Here is a 19,326-nt window from a genome sequence, read left to right on the forward strand (position 1 = left end):
AAAGTGTTGGAAAAGGTTATAAGAGATAGGATTTATAATCATCTAGAAAGGAATAAGTTGATTAGGGATAGTCAACATGGTTCTGTGAAGGGTAGGTCGTGCCTCACAAACTTTATTGAGTTCTTTTGAGAAGGTGACCAAACATGTAGATTAAGGTAAAGCAGTTGATGTGGTGTATATGGATTTCAGTAAGGCATTTGATAAAGTTCTCCACGGTAAGCTATTGCACAAAGTACAGAGGCATGGGATTGAGGGTGATTTAGTGGTTTGGATTAGAAATTGGCTAGCTGAAAGAAGAAAGAGGGTGGTGGTTGATGGGAGACGTTCATCCTGGAGTTCAGTTACTAGTGATGTACTGCAAGAATCTGCTTTGGGTCCACTGCTGTTTGTCATCTTTATCAACGACCTGGGTGAGGGCGTAGAAGGATGGGATAGTAAATTTGAGGATAACACTAAGGTCAGTAGAGTTGTCAACAGTACAGAAGGATCTTGTAGGTTACAGGGGGACATAGATAAGCTGTAGAACTGGGCTGAGAGGTGGCAAATGGAGTTTAATGTGGAAAACTGTGAGGTGATTCACTTTGGAGGGAGCAACAGGAATGCAGAGTACTGGGCTAATGGTAAGATTCTTGGTAGAGTAGATGAACAGAGTGATCTCGGTGTCCATGTACATAGATCCCTGAAAGTTGCCACCCAAGTTGATAGAGTTATTAAGAAGGCATACCCTGTGTTAGCTTTTATTGGTAGAGGGATTGAATTTCAGAACCATGAGGTCATGCTGCAGCTGTACAAAACTCTGGAGCGGCCGCACTTGGAGTATTCAGTGCAGTTCTGGTCACTGCATTATAGGAAGGATGTGGAGGCTTTGGAAAGGGTTCAGAGGAGATGTATTAGGATGTTGCCTGGTATGGAGGGAAGGTCTTACGAGGAAAGGCTGAGGGACTTGACGCTGTTTTTGTTAGAGAGAAGAAGGTTGAGAGGTGACTTACTTGAGACATATAAGATAATCAGAGGGTTAGATAGGGTAGACAGTCAGAGCATTTTTCCTCGGATGGTGATGGCTAGCATGAAGGGGCATAGCTTTAAATTGAGGGGTGATAGATATAGGTCAGATGTCAGAGGTAGTTTCTTTACTCAGAGTAGGAGAAAGGGTGTGGAATGCCCTGCTTGCAACAGTACTAGACTTGCCAACTTTGAGGGCATTTAAATGGTCATTGGATAGACGTATGGATGAAAATGGAATCGTGTAGGTTAGATGGGCTTCAGATTAGTTTCACAGGTCGGTGCAACATCAAATGCCGAAGGGCCTGTACTGCTCTCAATGTTCTAGGCTCTGTTGCAAAAGATGCTTGCAGCTTTTCTATCCTCATCCCTGTGTTTGACAAATAAACTCTATGCACATCTGACCACTTTGAGTGGGCATCCACAATGACTAAGAACGTTGGGCCCATGAAAGGCCGGTGTCGTCGACTTGTAACTGAGTCCAGGGTTTACCCGGCTATTCCCACAACTGGGGGGGAGCGTCTGGTGGTAATTTTTATTTTTGGCACTCTGGGTACTGCCCCCAAATGCAGCATCCAATCTTAGTTATCACAATATAACTTCACACCAACATCTTCATTCTGGACACTCTTGGATGGCCCTAGTGGAGTTCAGTCCGTATCTGGCAGTGTCCTTTGCTTGGGACAATCGCTCTTGCTCCCCACAATAAAATGCTACCCTCTTTGGTGATCTGATCTCACCATGTCTAGAAAGGTTTCAATTCTGGTTGCAATGGCCTTTTGTTTTCCTCCATTACTACCAGCTGTTTTAGTTTTGCCAGGACCCGATCTTTTTGCGTCCACAGTCTGATATTGTATGCAGTGACTGGAAGTGTGTCCAGAAAGCCAGAACAGACTCTTCCAGTGGTGGTACCAACTGGACAGTGTTCCAACTTGTAATTATTTGCACTTAGAATGAGAGCCCACCACTGAATTCGACCTGAAGCAATGATGGCACTGTTTTGTCCTCTCTGAGTTGTCCTAGCAGGGGTTTGTGTTCAGTTACTATTACAAGTTGATGTCCATAAAGGTGTTGGCGGAACTTTCTCACACCAAAGATGACCGCCAAACTTTCCTTCTCTCTCTGGGTGTATTTGCGCTCAGCATCAGCCAAAGTCCAGGAATTACAAAGTATTTGGTGTTCTTCTCCATTTGGTTATCTGTGAGCCAACACTACATCCGTACCAGATGGTGAGGCATTGCACATCAGCGCCACATCTTGCTTGGGATCGTAATGTGCCAAAATTTTGGACAAAGATAGTTGCTTCTTCACTTCCCTAAAGGCTACATATTGGCTCTGAGACCAATTCCAAGGCTAAGCGTTTTTGAATAGCAGATATACGGGTGTAAGGATGGAGGCCAGTTTATATATGAATTTTCTGTAATAATTCACTAACCCAAGAAAAGCTCTCTGCTCTGGTACTGACTTGGAACCGGGGCATCTTTGATCTTCCTCGCTTGGTCTTCCAACAGTGTGATCGGTCTTGTCAATTCTATAGCCAAGTAAGTCACTCGGGGTACTTGGAACGTGCACTTTTCCCTTCTAAGGCGTATGCCTGCCTTGGACAAATGTCTAAGGACGATGTCCAAGTTCTCTAAGTGATTTTTATTGGTCTTTCCTGTTTTTCGAACACTATCCAGGGATAGCCCTTGTAAAATGTTCTCCATTGTCCAGTAAAAAATGGCACAGGCTGATGATACCCCAAACGGTCTTGTGTATTGGTACCTTATGGATATTAATTGTAGCATACTTCTGGGAATCCTCATCTAACAGCAGTTACAAGTACACATCGCTGATGTTGCAGCTTTGCGAATGATAGCTCCCCTGCCAGTTTTGTGTAAAAGTCTTCTATGTGAGGGATTGGGTGTTTATCTAGTTGCAGAAAGCAGTTTACCATTTGCTTGAAATACTCACAAAGGGGATCTGACCCATCAGGCTTCACAATTGGTATGATCAGTGCTGCCCATTCTGCAAACTGGACTGGTTTAAAGATTCCACCACTTTTCAGCTTCCTGATTTCAGTTTCTACTTTTGCACATAAGGCAAATGGCACTGGGCAGACCTTACAGAATCATGGAGTTACTTCCCGGTCAACGTGCAAAAGGTGGCCTTGTCTCCTTTGATGGTCCCTCAACCTTCCTGAAAAACGTCTAGGTATTTAATTAAGACTTCATTCAGGCAGCCATTTTCTCATTGAGAAATGTTGGGATAATCAAGGTGAACCTTTCTCAACCAATTTCATCCCATCAGGCTTGGGTCCAAGTCTTTTACTATAAGCAGTGGGAACTGAACCAGCAGCTTCTCTCATGAGACGGGAACTGAAGTCGTACCCTTAATTTGTAAATCGGTCCTCAGGCTAGCTGAGGTCTTTCGCAAACCTAAGGTTTGGAGTCCAGAGCAAATTGTGTTAAAGACTGGTTCTGCAATCATTGATACAGCCAAGCCAGTACCAACCGAGTGATCATTTAACCATATGTTTATTTTCATTGATTCTGACTTGTACGTTGCTAAGCAATTTAACTGTTCCAAACCAGTTGGAGGTGGGCTTTCTAGGGTGTGCACTGTGAGTTCTCTTACTGAATTCTGGCCTAGTGGGACTCTTTTGTTGTCTTGAGTCTGCATACAGACAGCAACTACAATGGCTCGTCGGCCTGGATCCTGAAGCAAATGTTAACCATTTGGTTGAGACTTGACTTTGTTTTGGGGTTTTGCTGTGGGATGGCCTCGAGTCCCTCTGTTCAGGGTATGTCCTGAGTGAAGCTTTGCAATTGCTTCTCTCAAGTAGTGTACACCAACCGCAGTCGGCCCGGTGAGAGTGTCCACTTCCATTGGCAAACCACATGAGCATAACTCATATGCTCCACTTGCCGCATTCTCTGATGCCAAAGCCAGTAGTGGTGCCTGATTGGAGTCCAGTTGGACTTCAGCTAGTAGGTACTTTTACATGAACACATCATTAATCCCACATACCAAATGGTCTCTCGGCATCTCATTAGGAGTTAAACCAAAATCATATGCCTCTGGCAATCGCCTTAACCTTGTCAAAAATTCTGACATGTATACCCCTGGTTCTTGAACTGCTGAGTAATAACAATAGTTCCTCAGAATTAGAGGAAGCTTGGGGTTGTAATATTTCTTAAGTAAATCTGTCAACTCTTGAAAGGTTTTAGTACCTGGTGCCTCAGAGAACATTAGCCTCCTAATAGCCAGAAAAGCTGCTGGCCCACACACTGTCAGGAGAATAACTCATTGCTTTTCATCTGCCCCAATGTAATTTGCACAGAAAAATAAACACATTCTTTCCACATACTGGTCCCAGACTTTGATGGCAGAAGCAAACAGGTTATGCTTTCCAAATAACAGCATGATGCCAGAAATGTTTAACCCAACTCAAAGTTGACTGTTGTGAGTGCATTTTTCAGGAACGTATTTCTTTTTCTCTCATTGCCACTGACGCAACTCCACACAGGCCAGTATCCCACCTCCAAGTCACCTGTTAGATACATGTGGAGAGTCCTTGATACTGATCCAACTCTCTCAGAGCCAGCTCTCAAGTGAGCAGGATGTCTGAAACTCCTATTCTTTGTCTGTCAGCCAACGTTCCCTGATTGGAACAGATTTACAGTCCCTAATCAGGGATCTTATATTCTATGAGGTCCACCTGGCTTCCCTTATTACAATCACTATAGCCTGTATTTCTCTAACTCTGTTTCTTAAACAAAATAACAAACAAAATTGGTCGGTTGGCTCTGCTGCACTCTGTAATGGAACATTTTTTGGAATTACTCATTTTTTTCAGAATGATCAACTTATTGCTTTGACTTTTGTTTTGCCCGGCAAGTTATTAATGAAGTCCTCAGTGACATTCATGTTTAATGTTCTCACAAACCAGAACTCAGAGAACTGCTGCTGTGTTTGTTGCTGGAAGGCTCACGGGAAGCCTGACTGGTTTTTTTGGAGGCATGGCAAAAGGTGTTTTTTTTTTGCTTCATTGGAAATGAAAGGTGTGAGAAGTGTTCAGCACATCTGACACAGCATTTGTGCAGAGAGAAAACAGATGCCAGTGATCCTGCACTGGGAATAGTGAAGGTTGTGAACCCAGACTGTTGACCTTGGCTTCTCTCTCTACAGCGGTTGCCAAGTCTGGGCTGAGCATTTCCAGATCTTATTTCAGCTTCTGCAGTAGGTTCCTCTCCTATTCATGATTGGTATCTGTAAACATGGTTATTTTTAATTAATTGAGAAACATTTATCACTCAATGCAAAGCGTATTTTTTTTCTGTTAAGTCCACTGTATGGATTAGAATAGCAATTATTGCAAGCAAATTGGTTGGTGCTCATTTACTGGAATGTTTACTCTTGCTACTAATAAGCTTGGAAGTGAAACCAGGAATCATGAACCAATGTCACTGTGAAAGCAAGATATTCTCAGTAGTAGATGGGATTGCTGCTTGCATTGCTTGTGAAATCAAGTCTTTTGGATGTTGCTGATCTGACATTGCATTGGGCCAGATTCACTGTGCGAGCGTAAATGAACAATTGAGCTGTGAACAATGGCTGACAATCACTGTAAAGCGTGTCTGAAACCCAACCTTTTGATGGGCTTTACAAACATGAAGGGGAGGGTCGACGGGGTTGGGATGGTGGGGAGCGGCTGGATAAAAGGGTCCAGTTGCAAGAGAAAAACAACAGGATCCAGGAATTCACTCCCTCGGCCTGCTCAACAGCTTAATCCTCTCTGGAGAAAAGTTAAAAATCACACAACAACAGGTTATAGTCCAACAGGTTTATAGAGCTAATGCAGTCACCCTGTAACCTTAGAGAGTATAAAATAATGCACTTACTATAAAATCAGTTGCAGGTGATGGTGCTGACACGATGGTGTAGATTTGGGAAAGTGGTGTTGCTGTTTCTTCTACACGCACTGTGACTCCTATGTGAGGTCAAAATATTGGTTCAAGTAAATGGTATCAGGAGCAGTAATGGCTGGAGTGTACATTAGAAAGACTCAGTGTCTTGGTATTCTCACTATTTGTTCCACCCCCACAGAACCAGACCTTAATAGACAAGAACCCAGAAACCAAAACCAGTTCCTAGTGAGGATGAGCTTACAGCTCAAAATTGTGTTGACTTCAAACTCATTACAAAATGACAACCTGAAAGGCTGGTTTAGAAAACTGAGAATTGAGATTTGGGGTTTGAAATGAACCATTGAGCAAGCCTGGGCTGTATCTTACCAGATATCAGATAGGTGTCATTTTCATCAAGTTTCAAGAAGGGTTTCTCTCTGTCAGGTCTGGTGAGTTTTTCTCATGTCATTATTCCAAAATCACTTCATTAACTAGGGACTGCATCCCTATGACATCATTCTCAACCTATGCTGGTTGGATCCTCCCACCCACCATAGGAGTAAGTATTTGTAGCTACCGGGATACCTGGCACTTGCACCAGCCGTGCATCCAGGGGCTGGCATCCGGAACTGCCCTTTACCATTAATGTAGTGGCACGTGGCCACAAAGCAATGCCTCTCACAGTGAGTAGTTGGCACAGCTGACAATGTCCTGCATGTACAACTGCACAGACCTAGTCTTGGCATGTTTAAGCTCCAGGCCACACAGTTTACCCATCCTTAGCTACATGCCATCTTACAACTCTCAGTGTTTCTTTCTCTCTCAGTGCCCGCTGTAATCCAGCATCTTTTCGTTGTTCACTGTGGACTATTATATGTAGGAAAGCCTTCAAACTGTTCATCTTTATTTGCTAAAACCCAATGTGAACATGAGACACACAAGCAGAAACTGTCTTTGGAACAGCAATACAGTGCTTGCATGTTGAGTACTGACAGTTTGATAATCAGTGAGTGATCCCTGCACCCATCTCGTATTTACTGAAATTGGGTGTCAGTTACCTCCTGTCTGACTTGTAGCATCCAGCCTTCCTGGGCCCTGTCATGGTGAAGGTGAATGTCATTATTCTCCTCATTAGAAGACTGCTCCCACACTCTCAGCTCATCAGTCTCCACCACGCCCACCTTTGTACTTGCTCCATTTGTACAAAGTGCGAACGCTAAGATTATACAGCACACTCTGTTCAGGCTGTGCTGTAAGTACTCTACCATCCCAACTATATCTTCAGGAGACTAATCATCTCCTTGATGACTGTGGTCAATGATTGGACTGCACTCTGTCAACAGTCCACCTCAGTTTGGGGGTTTCATAGACACATAGAAGCATAGAAGATAGGACTAATGTGAGGCTATTTGACCTTCCAAGCCTGCTTGGTCATTCATTATGATCTTTACCTAGGGACTGCATCCCTATGACATCATTCTCAACCTATGCTGGTTGGATTCTCCCACTTACCATAGGAGTATTTGTACTTACCGGGATACCTGGCACTCACACCAGCCATTTTGAGGGTGAGACCATGTGACCCTTCAAACCTGCTCGGTCATTCATTATGATCTCACTCTAATCTCATTCTCCCTCCAAATCTCTTGATCCTTTCAGCTACATCTTTCTCCTTCTTGAAAACACGTAATGCTTTGGCCTCAGTCACTATCTGTGGAAGTGAACTCCAGAGGCTCACCACTCTCAAGGTGAAGACATTTCTCCGTATCTCAGTCCTACCACTTATCCTTAAACCATGACTCTCTGGTTGAATAATAGAGTGACCAGCCATGTTTGTAGAAGGTAGTCCAGGAACCATCCTGGCAATTGTGACTCCTAACTGGGCCAGTGTGCTGGAAATGAACAGCTTGCTATTCCTGGAGTTATCGCAAAACTTAAAGAACTCAAAAGTACATGAAACCTGTCTAATTATCTGTCCTTTAGACCCAGTTTGTCAGAAAGCAAGGGCCAGGCTTCTGTACTCAAAACACTTGATTCTAATGATCGATAAGCAATTTTGTACTATCCATGTTACTAGTTAAAACTTTAATGTACTGCTTAAACACCCCCATTGCACAAACAAACACAGGCTAAAACTATGGGTATAATACACGGAGGGAAAGACTGCGAAGGCAGTGGTCCCTGTCCACAGGGCTTGCCACGGTTACCCTTACACTTATCAGAATGCTGCTTCCTGACCTTCCTCATCTGGATACATTCACTTGCTTGCAGGAGGCAGAGGGTGACTGCTTCACACTCAGAAAGATTACTTATTAATTTTGCAGCCACTGGAGAGGGAAAATGAGCAGAGTTCCCGCAGGCTTGAGATACGTTTGACAGCACGGCAGAAACAACTCCCTGTACTCCAGAGATCTGAAAGAGCCACTCCCACATCAGTTCAATGCAGCTGTCACCATGACGACCACTGGGAGAGAATGGCCATCATCTCCCTTGAGTCACAGGTTCCTGTGTCTATAGTTGGTGTAATTCAGTGACAGGCTGTGCCTGACCGATCCAAAGGGAAGGGCAGTGAGGATGGTAGACTCTGACCCACCCCTCCTGTATCTCCTGAGGGAACCTCTCCCTGTCCAACAGCTGCTGGGAGCTTTCTGTTGGCCTTGGGTTTGCTGACACACCTATTGCTCCTTTGTTCCTTTGTTCCTTTGTTACAACCCAACAGTGGGCCCTGCTGTGCCTGATATATTGCTCGCATTTCCAGTGAACCTGTGTAGGCAATGTTAGAAACAGAACAAGTAATGACAGTAATGAGAGCAGCCTTCCACACTCAAAAGGGCCACTTTACATGATGCTCCATACAGTGGGACATAGAGACGCTCATGGAATGCTACATGACACTTTGCATTGCACTTTATTGAAATAAAAGCACCATTAAACACGTCCTAAATATACAGTAACAGACTGCATGTGCTTTCATCGATGAAAGCATTGAGTATAGGAGTTGGGACATCATATTGCAGCTGTATAAGACATTGATAAGGTCACATTTGGAGTACTGTGTGCAGTTCTAGTCACCCTATTATAGAAAGGATATTATTAAACTACAAAGAGTGCAGAAAATATTTACCAGGATGTTACCTGGACTAGAAGGTCTGAGTTATAAGAAGAGGCTGGAAAAGCTGGGACTTTTTTCTCTAGACCATCGGGGAATGAGGAGTAACCTTACAGAGGGCTATAAAATCATGTCATGATTTGGAGATGCCGGAGTTGGACTGAGTGTACAAAGTTAAAAATCTCACAACACCAGGTCGATGACAACTACCTGATAAAGGAATAGCGCTCCAAAAGCTAGTGCTTCCAAATAAACCTGTTGGACTATAACCTGGTGTTGTGAGATTTTTAACTAGATAAGGTAGATAGTCCAAAACTTTTCCCCATGGTAGGGGACTCTAAAAACTAGAGGGCAGTGGTTTAAGGTGAGAGCAGAGAGATACGAAGGGTCCAGGGGGCAATTTGTTTCCACACAGAGGGTGGTTAGTGTCTGGACCAGGTTCCCGGAGAGAGTGGTGGAGGCAAATATAATTTAGTCATTTAAGAAACATTTGGACAAGTACATGGATGGAAAAGGTATGGAGGGATATCGACCAAACGCAGGCAAATGGGACTATATTAATCATGAAAACTAGACGGCATGGGACAGGTTGGGCCGAAGGGCCTGTTTACATGCTTTAACCTTCTATGACTCTATGATTGTGGGTACTGAACACTGTTCCTCCAAGCTCCACATCATCCACAAAAGGCATTATTGTAGAAACACTGTGTTGTATTCGATTTATAGGTCAAGGTAAGAGGAAGCAGTTCCATGCCCTTCTGCAGCCAATGAGACCTTGAATTGTTTTTGTGAATTGCCTGTGATTACTAATGCTTCATGGAAAGGACTATCTTCAATCTGCAATGACCAATGACATGGTCGAGATTACTTGTGATTTGGATCTCACACAGTTGGAAACTGCCTGGATTTCACATACACAATACTCTGACACTGCCTGTATTTCTCACACCCCATACTCGACACTGCCTGGATTTCATGCACAATACTTTGACACTGCCTGTATTTCACACAGACCATACTCAACACTGCCTGTATTTCATGCACAATACTCTGACACTGCCTGTATTTCACACACACCATGCTCTGACACTGCCTGTATTTCATACACAACGCTGTGACGCAGCCTGTATTTCACCCACACATGATGTCTGACACTGCTTGTATTTCACATGCTCCATGCTTTGACACTGCTTGTATTTCACACACACCACAGACTAACACTGCCTGGATTTCACACACACCAAGCTCTGACACTGCCTGTGTTTCTCTCACACACACACACACGCATGCTTTGACATAGCTTGTATTTCACACACACTAAGCACTGACACTGCCTGTATTTTACACACAATGCTTGACACAGCCTGTATTTCTCTCTCTCACACGCACACATGCATGCGTTGACACAGCTTGTATTTCGCACACACAAAATGCCTGACACTGCCTGTATGTACACGTACACAATGCCTGACACTGCCTTTATTTCACACACACAATGCTTGACACAGTCTGTATTTCTATCTCTCACACATACACCCACATCATGCTTTAACACAGCTTGCATTTCACACACACACAATGCCTTACACTGCCAGTATTTCATCTATACCATGCTCTGACACTGCCTGTATTTCACACACACCACACAGTAACACTGTCTGGATTTCATGCACACCAAGCACTGACACTGCCTGTATTTCTCACACACAATCATGCATACGTTGACACAGCTTGTATTTCACATACACACAATATCTGACAGTGCCTGTATTTGCACCTACACAATGCCTGACCCTGCCAATATTTCACACACACACAATGCTTGACACTGTCTGTATTTCACACTCACCCACAACACACACATGCTTTGATACTGCTCGTTTGTCACACATAATGCATGACACTGCCTGTATTTTCTCTCACACGCACACACACAATGCCTGACATTGCCTGTATTTCACACACACAAACAATGCCTGACACTGCTTGTATTTCACACACGCACACACAAAGCTCTGACACTGCCTGTATTTCACACACACAATGCTTGACACAGCCTGTGTATATCTCTCTCTCTCACACACACATACATGACTGCTCTGACACAGTTGTATTTCACACACACATAATGCCTGACATTTACTGTATTTTACATAGACACAATACCTAACACTGCCTATATTTCACACACACACACAATGCCTGACACTGCCTGTATTTCATACACACAATGCTTGACACAGGCCGACATTTCACACGCACACACATGCATGCTTTGACACTGCTTGTATTTCACACACACATAATCCTTGACACCGTCTGTATTTCACACACACATACACATAATGCCTGACACTGCTTGTATTTCACACAACGCAATCCCTGACACTGCCAATATTTTACACACACCATGCTCTGTCTCTGCCTGTATTTCACACGCTCCGTGCTTTGACACTGCCTGTAGTTCACATACACCACGCTCTAACCCTGCCCCAATTTTATGCACACCATTCTCTGACACTGCCTGTATTCCATACACAATGCTGTGACACTGCTGGGTGTTCATGTGCACTGTACTCTGACTCTGTTATATTTCACGCACAATGTGCTCTGATGATTTCCACCATAACCCGTCAAGTGATAATTGATGCAATGGCCTTTGTAGGGGTTTCTCTGATCATTCAGACATTGAGCTCACATCTTAATCCAGAAAAGAAATCACTGACTTTGCCCACATTATGTATGGACGCCGCTATTTTCCAATCACGGTGTGTAGTTCGGAAAGAATATTTTATGGGAGGTGAAGCAAGTTGAGTTGGATGTTGTGAGTAATAGGCTCAGCCTAGCTATCTGGTTCCCTCCTCACCCTGAACCTCCATCTCCCTGTCTACCTGGAACTCTCTGGAGAGGCCATCACAACTGTCCCACCCCTTCCAATGTTCCAACTCCCCTGCTGCATTTATGACTGTAACTCTCATTCTTAGCTCTAACACCCTGCTCCTCAAGTTTAATCCTGCCCAAGCACCGTGACCACTTCCCCCATTGTGTGCCTTGCCACCCATACTCACCCTTCCCCACTTGCAAACACTACCAGTTCCCCACTTTAGCACTTCGCTGTCCTTGTCCCTTCAGTATTCCAGAGTGCTGCCTTCATTGGCCAACATTAAGTCCCCTCGCTGCCCCATCACAACAGTGTCCTTTGATACACCCCCCCACCCCTTCTTGATGTACATTGAGCTGGTTCCCCAGGACTGATCCCACACCATCCCTTCCCCAAACCCAGACTGACTCCATACTGACATGGCCAGACAGATCCAACTGAATTCTGACCAGACTCTGAGTGACCAGGCTCTGACTGGACACACTCTGACTGAAGGCTGACCAGGCTCTGACTGGCCATGCCCTGACTACGAAACCCTGACAGAAAGCTGACCAGGCCCTGACTGACCAGGCCTTGACTGAAGGCTGATCAGGCCCTCACTGACCATACCCTGACTGACCAGGCCCTGACTGACCAGGCCTTGACTGAAGGCTGACCAGGCCCTGACTGAATGCTGACCAGGCCCTGACTGACCAGCCCTGACTCAAGACTGACCATGGCCTGCCCACTCTCCAATCAGAATCCTGGCTGAAAATCCATGAATCCTGCTGACTGCCTGCACTTGGACCTGCAAGACTGACTGTGGTCCAATCCTGTGATTGGATTGAGGCAGAGCCCCTGACCCTGACTCCCCAGCATATATGACTGAGAATTGCGCAAGCCCCTGGACTGTGAGAGGATACTGGCCTTGACTGACTATACACCCGGTCTCATTACAGTACACCCAGCCTGGGCATAACTGAGGACTGCTCCCACTTTGAGTTTGAGACATGGCCACTCAGTAGTGTCCATGTAATGTGTTTGCTGTGTTTGTTGATGCCACATGACAGTGATAGTGTGAGCACAGTGCCATACAGCACCATGTCCAGTCCTTTGACTGATCACTACTGACAACCAGGACTTGAGTCTCCATGAAACAGAAAGGCAAGACAGAGTTTAAGTCTGACTGAGGGCATAACGTGCAAAAAGGCAAGGCAAGGATCTTGTGATCTAACTGAATGTAAAGTGAGTGAGTGATAAGGGAGTGTGCGAGCCACCCTATAATACAGCCTGCCCCAGTCTGTGGGCCAGCTGCCAGTCTCTGTGTGGACAGTGTCTTTGAGGCAGTATTACATTGGGAGGTGCTGGGGCAGTATTAAGATGCAGGAGCATACCACATATGGATCAGAGATGTGCCATGAGGGTTCACTGACGCTGGTATACATTGGATGCCAGTGTTCATGGATATGAGGTCATACAATCACAGAGCTGTACAGCACAGAAACAGACCCTTCTGTGCAACTCATCCATACTGATCTGAAATACTAAATTAATCTAGTCCCATTTGTCAGCATTTGGCCCATATCCTTCTAAACCCTTCCAATTCATATACCCATCCAGATGTCTTTTAAATGTTGCAATTGTACCCACCTCCACCACTTCCTCTGGCAGCTCCTTCCATACACGCAGCACCCTTTGCGTGAAAAAGTTTAGATCTTATCCCTCTCACCTTAAACCTATGCCCTCTAGTTTTGGACTCCCCTACCCTGGAAAAAGACCTTGACTATTCACCCTGTCCATGCCCCTCATGATTTTATTAATCTCTATAAGGCCACCCCTCAGTCTCCGACATTCCAGGGAAAATAACCCTAACCTGTTCAACCTCTCCCTAAATCTCTCCCTCTCCTACCCTGGCAACATCCTTGTAAATTATTTCTGAAACATTTCAAGTTTCACAACATCTTTCCGATAGCACGGAGACCAGAATTGGACATTGTATTCCAAAAGTAGCCTAACCAATGTCCTGTACAGCCGCAACATGACCTCCCAACATCTGTACTCAATATTCTGACCAATAAAGGAAAGCATACCAAACGCCTTTTTCACTATTTTGTCTACCTGTGACTCCACTTTCAAGGAACTATGAACCTGCACTCCAAGGTTTCATTGTTTGACAACACTCCCAAGGACTTTGCTAATACGTGTATCAGTCCTGTCTCATTTGCCCTACCAATATACAGCACCTCACATTCACAGTGTGGATGGACACAACACAGGAGACTTGAGCAACTATTTTCCAAGATGAAGGGACAGAGAAGTAAGCAGTGAGATGGAGTCATCAGGTACTAGCTCTGACTTTCACGTCGGGCGTTGTCACTGTTTTTATCCAGCAGGATGAATACGATACTGGGATTAAGGTGAGATTAACCGTTAATGAGCAATGAGCCTTGATAACACAAGCCACATTGTTGTCACTCAGTTGTGGCAATTTCTCTCCAGAACCAGGACTTGGTTGGAAAGTGTGATAGTGTTGAGAGTGTGTTGCTGGAAAAGCACAGCAAGTCAGGCAGCATCCGAGGCCTCATCCCTGATGAAGGGCGCCAGCCCGATTTTCCTGCTCCTCGGATGCTGCCTGACCTGCTGCGCTTTTCCAGCAACACACTCTCAACTCTGATCTCCAGCATCTGCAGACCTCACTGTGTCCTGGAAAGTGTGATACTTTGGTCTTTATATTTAACTTTTTATCTGATAATCAAGGACCTTTTTCAACATCTCACAGGGCTGGGAAGATTCTGCTGCCTGAATATGCCTGTCCCAAAGTGAGGTTGGGAATACATTCTCCTCAGCTTACAAACATTTCTCAAAGCTCACAGAAAGCTAAAAATCAAGAGTGAAATCTCTTACCTCCTGGAGTTTGAAACTGGACTCCACACTTTTCATCTGGGACATCTTGTACAAGCAGATTAATTTGTTCAATGCGACGGTCCGTATTAAACGTATTGATGGTTACAGTGAGGATGTATATGGGAATCCATTCAAAATCCAAGTATACTGGGTCATTTAGATATATCTGAAGCAGACAGTAGTTTTAGAAAGTTGCGGGACTGATGAACATTGACAGATTCAAAGCAAGTCTTGTACCAGGTTCTGAACAATGACTCGGGGTGAGCAATAAATAGCACCTCGCTGTTTCCTGAGAATGAATTTTAAAAGCTACAGACCAATTGTTCAAAGACACCTTTATACCAGATGTTCCCTATGATGTGGAACTGAGTCCAATGTACAGCAAAGACCTAGCAATGAGTTCCTTTCAGACTCCTGAGTACATTCAAACCAAATATTGAGGGATTTCTAGTCTAGTGTCTATAACGCAGAGTGTGAATTTTCTTTAGCCTGGTCTGGTACAGAAACCAAAGCGCAGTTGACCATGGCCTATTCTGAACATAACTGTCCAGCCAAGCCTGGACAGTTGACAATTTCATTTGCTCACAGCACAACCCTGGGGATTACCAGTAATTTCTAACTGGAGAAGATTCCAGGATAATATAGTACAGTCAGTGACTCAAAGGCACCATTGGCTCATGAGTGAGCACTCTCGGAGTGCCTCTGGGTGAAGGGGACAGAGCACTACACATACCTGAACTGTGTAATACATGGTATCATCAATCTGATGTGTCTTTCTCGCAGTGTGCAGGAAGAATTGATCCCTTGGCATGGAGGTGACAGTGATCCCTGTGATCTCATCGTCAATCACAACTACCTGGAATTCATTGATCTTGGTTCCTGGAAGACTGTTCTCGGGCACTGTCACAATGCTGACAAAATTTTCTATAACTGAACAGAGCAAGAAAACAGAAAAATCCCAACAATTTCAACAAGCGCTTCAGGAGGTTATCATGTATCGGTGAGCTTCAACTCATTGGGAGCACTCTTGCCTTGTGATCTGGCTGCAATGTCAGGGGGTTCATCTTTCAGATGACATGTCACATTAAGACCCTGACTGCGCTTTCTGGTCAATGTCAATGACCGTCCCATGGTCCTTTTCTGACGAAGACCAATGCGGTGATGCCCAGTGTCTCGCAAACATTTGTTGCCCTAATGAACAATCGGGTTCCTCAAAGGATAAGACACTGAAAGAGAGAATTGGGTAATCTGCACACAGCTGCTTGTGGGATCTTGCTGTGTATGCATTAGCTATTGTGAAATTTTCCATCGAAGAGAAGGTGAGTTCAAAACTGATATGAGGAGAAACGACTTCTCTCTGTGGGTTGTGAATCTGTGGGACTCACTGCCCCAATCTTCAGTGGAGGCAGAATCAATCAATAGATTCAAGAAAGAAATGGATAAGGGAAGCATGATAAACGGCTATGGGGAGCAGGCAGGAGAGTGGAGTTGAGTCCAGGCTATCGTCCGGCTCCTATCCCCTATGTTCCCAACTCACCATTCCACAATGTCTCAAAGAGGCAGCAATCTACTCCATCCCTCAGTCTCCTTTTCAACCTCCCCCACTGTCCTCTTTCATTTCCTCCCTCTAACTCCAAATCTGTCCAACCTGAAAGCAAGTTACTTGTTAAAAGACTTACTGATTTCGCCTCCGTCACTGAAGTTATCTGAAACAGAACATGAGAAACAGATCGCAATCAATCATCAGGACATTACAAAGAGCAGGGAGTGAGTGAGAGAATTTAAGTCCTTTAAAACCTCAGTGCAGTTTTTATTCTGACCTGTTGAGTTTGGGAAAGAATGACACAGTTCTGAGGACAGACACTGTTACAAGTGCAGGGTTTAATAAAATGTGGAACCAGTGGGAACAGGCAGCTCTGTATTTTGGCGTTGTACATTATTAGGCCAACAGAAATAGATAGATAGATAGAGAGCGCGAGAGAGAGAAGGGATACACAAACGAAAGAAGAGATACACAAACTAATAGCAAGGCAAACAGTGACAAATATGGACTCACATACACACACTCACAAACACACAACATTCACAGTCAGATACATGCTCACACATTCACACACTCTCCCAGACACATTCAGGCAGTCCCTCAGAGACACGCACACATGCACATACTGAGACTTACACACAGACCTCACATGTATAATTACACTTATGCACAAAGACACACATACATGATCAACCAGACATGCTCACATATACAAACACAAACATGCGAAGAATAACGTAAATCCACATTTAAGCAGAGTCCCACATTTGCACAGGCACTTCAGCAGAATAAAGATGAACAATAACGAAGAGGATCAATAAATAGCTACCCAAGGAAGGTAGGATTCTTCTTCAGATATTCCATGTAAACACAGAAGGTGTCACTGTAAGGAGTAATTCATCAATAACATGAGAAACAAGGAAGTAGACTGAGTATTTCAACTTACTCCTCACGACAAGAACTAGGGGAAGCAGCCTGAGGAATGATGGCAGCTCCATTCTGTGAGACCTTGATGGAAAGTCTCTCACCAAGTCAGATTCTTCTGTCACTGGGTATCACCCTGGTCACTCTAAGTTCTCCCTCTGCCTCAACCCACCCTTGAATGGCTAATAAAGTGCTAGGTAGAGCTACAAGGTGTCAGGACCTAGCAACAGAGAAACAGAGGCTGTCCCACCCACAAAACATAGAAACACAGACTGTCTGACCCACACAACACAAAAACACAGGCTAACACACAAAAAGAACACAAAAATACAATTTAACTCAACCATACAACACAGAAACATAGGCTAACTCACTCAAACAATATAAAAACACAGACTAAAATACTAAACACAGAAATACACACTGTCAAGCACACAACAGAGAAAAACAACACAACCCAGAAACAGAGGGTGTCTCACTCACATCACACAGGAGCACAGACTGTCCAACTTGCACAACTCAGAAACACAGGCAGACTTAACCACAAAACACAGACAATCTCACCCACACAGCATAGCAATACAGAATATCTCTTCACACAACACAGAAACACCAGCAGTCTTACACACAAGGAAATACAGGCTGCCTCATGCATACAGCATGAAAACACAGACTGTCACACACACACACTCAAAGCAGAAAGGCAGCCTCACAATCACCACATAAAAACACAGATTGCCTCACCCAAACATCACAGAAACAAACAGAATGCAACAGAAATGAATATAGTCTTACCCACGCATCACAAAAACACTTGCTGTGTGAATCACACAATAATAAAAGCCAGACTGTGTCAACCATAAAACACAGAAACACAGGCAGTCTCACCCACACAACACAGAAAGACAGACCGTCCTATCCCATCTGAACTGCCTTCTGCAGTGGCTTAGCAAATCAACCAGTGAGTAAGACAATTGCTGATCTTGGCAACAATGCTGCTATTTCTTTTAAGCTATTCTGCAGTCCAGACCCAGATGTTTAGAAAGTTTTAGTCCCTCAAATAAAAGGCATTCGAACTCTTAAAACACAATTCAATTAAATAACATATTATTACCAGGAATATAGGGATTTTAAAATGTTTATTTTGTTTAATGCATATTCTAGACATATAAAGTTTCAATAACTGAAAGAAAAACAAATGGAATTGTTCTGAGGATAGTTTTCTTCAAGAGATTTGTGGGTAAATGGTGCCACAAAGTGCAGTGTGATAGGTTCTTAAACGTGAACATTGGAGTATGAGCTAAAATCAGAGGCAGAAATGTTTCAAAGAAACCTGCTACTGTGTTTTGAATATGCATGGTGATGTAAGATGCTCAATGAAAATTATGATGAAATAATAGATGTTTAAATGCTGGAAAAGATTACAAGAGTAATGTATTCTGCAAAGGTTGTCTCTCTCCAGATCCTTATTTCTGGGAATTTTACACTCTAGTTATGGCCCCTCAGACATTCCCAACTCCTTTCTCATCAACACTGACAGCCATTCCCGAACTTTAAGTTCTTGAATTCAATCCTTAAATTCCTCCACCTCACTAACCCTTTCCTCCTCCTTTAAAGTTTTTAGAAGTCCAGCTCTTTAATAAAGTATTTGATGATGTGATTGTGAATTTGGGAGGTGTGGTTAGTAAGTTTGCGAATGACAATAAAATTGGTTGTGTAGTGGACAGTGAAGAAGGTTACCTCAGATTACAACAAGACCTTGATCAGATTTGCTGATGGGCCAAAGAGTGGCCAATGAAGTTTAATCTAGATAAATTTGAGATGCTACATTTTGGTAGGGCAAATCAGGGCAGGACTTATACACTTAATGGTAAGGTCCCAGGATGAGTTGCAAAATAAAGAGAACTTGGAGTGCAGGTTCATTGTTCCTTGAAAGTGGAGTTGCAGGTAGGCAGGATAGTGAAGAAGGCATTTGGTCAGTGCATTGAGTTTAGGAGTTAGCAGGTCATGTTGCGGCTGTACAGAACATTGCTCGACCACTTTTGGAATACTGCATTCAATTCTGGTCTCCGGGCTAAAGGAAAGATGTTGTTAA

General features: G+C 44.0%; 1 protein-coding gene across 2 annotated transcripts in view; it reads right to left on the bottom strand.

Annotated features, from left to right (window-relative positions):
- Positions 1 to 17,333, bottom strand: part of LOC122559137 (cadherin-related family member 4-like) — an 82,745-nt gene extending 65,412 nt beyond the window's left edge. The window contains exons 1-4 of one of the 2 annotated variants that reach the window (XM_043708479.1): positions 17,254 to 17,333; positions 15,498 to 15,694; positions 14,765 to 14,930; positions 5,886 to 5,974 (exon numbers count right to left, since the gene is read on the bottom strand). In XM_043708479.1, the coding sequence (XP_043564414.1) occupies positions 5,886 to 5,974; positions 14,765 to 14,930; positions 15,498 to 15,694; positions 17,254 to 17,305 (504 nt within the window). In that variant the 5' untranslated portion in view covers positions 17,306 to 17,333. Of the gene's footprint in view, positions 1 to 5,885; positions 5,975 to 14,764; positions 14,931 to 15,497; positions 15,695 to 17,253 lie in introns of those variants that run through there. The other variant, XM_043708480.1, reaches the window with a different exon arrangement.
- Between the last annotated feature and the right edge of the window lie 1,993 nt (positions 17,334 to 19,326).

The sequence above is a fragment of the Chiloscyllium plagiosum genome, chromosome 18 (assembly GCF_004010195.1).
Source record: "Chiloscyllium plagiosum isolate BGI_BamShark_2017 chromosome 18, ASM401019v2, whole genome shotgun sequence".
NCBI lineage: Eukaryota > Metazoa > Chordata > Chondrichthyes > Orectolobiformes > Hemiscylliidae > Chiloscyllium > Chiloscyllium plagiosum.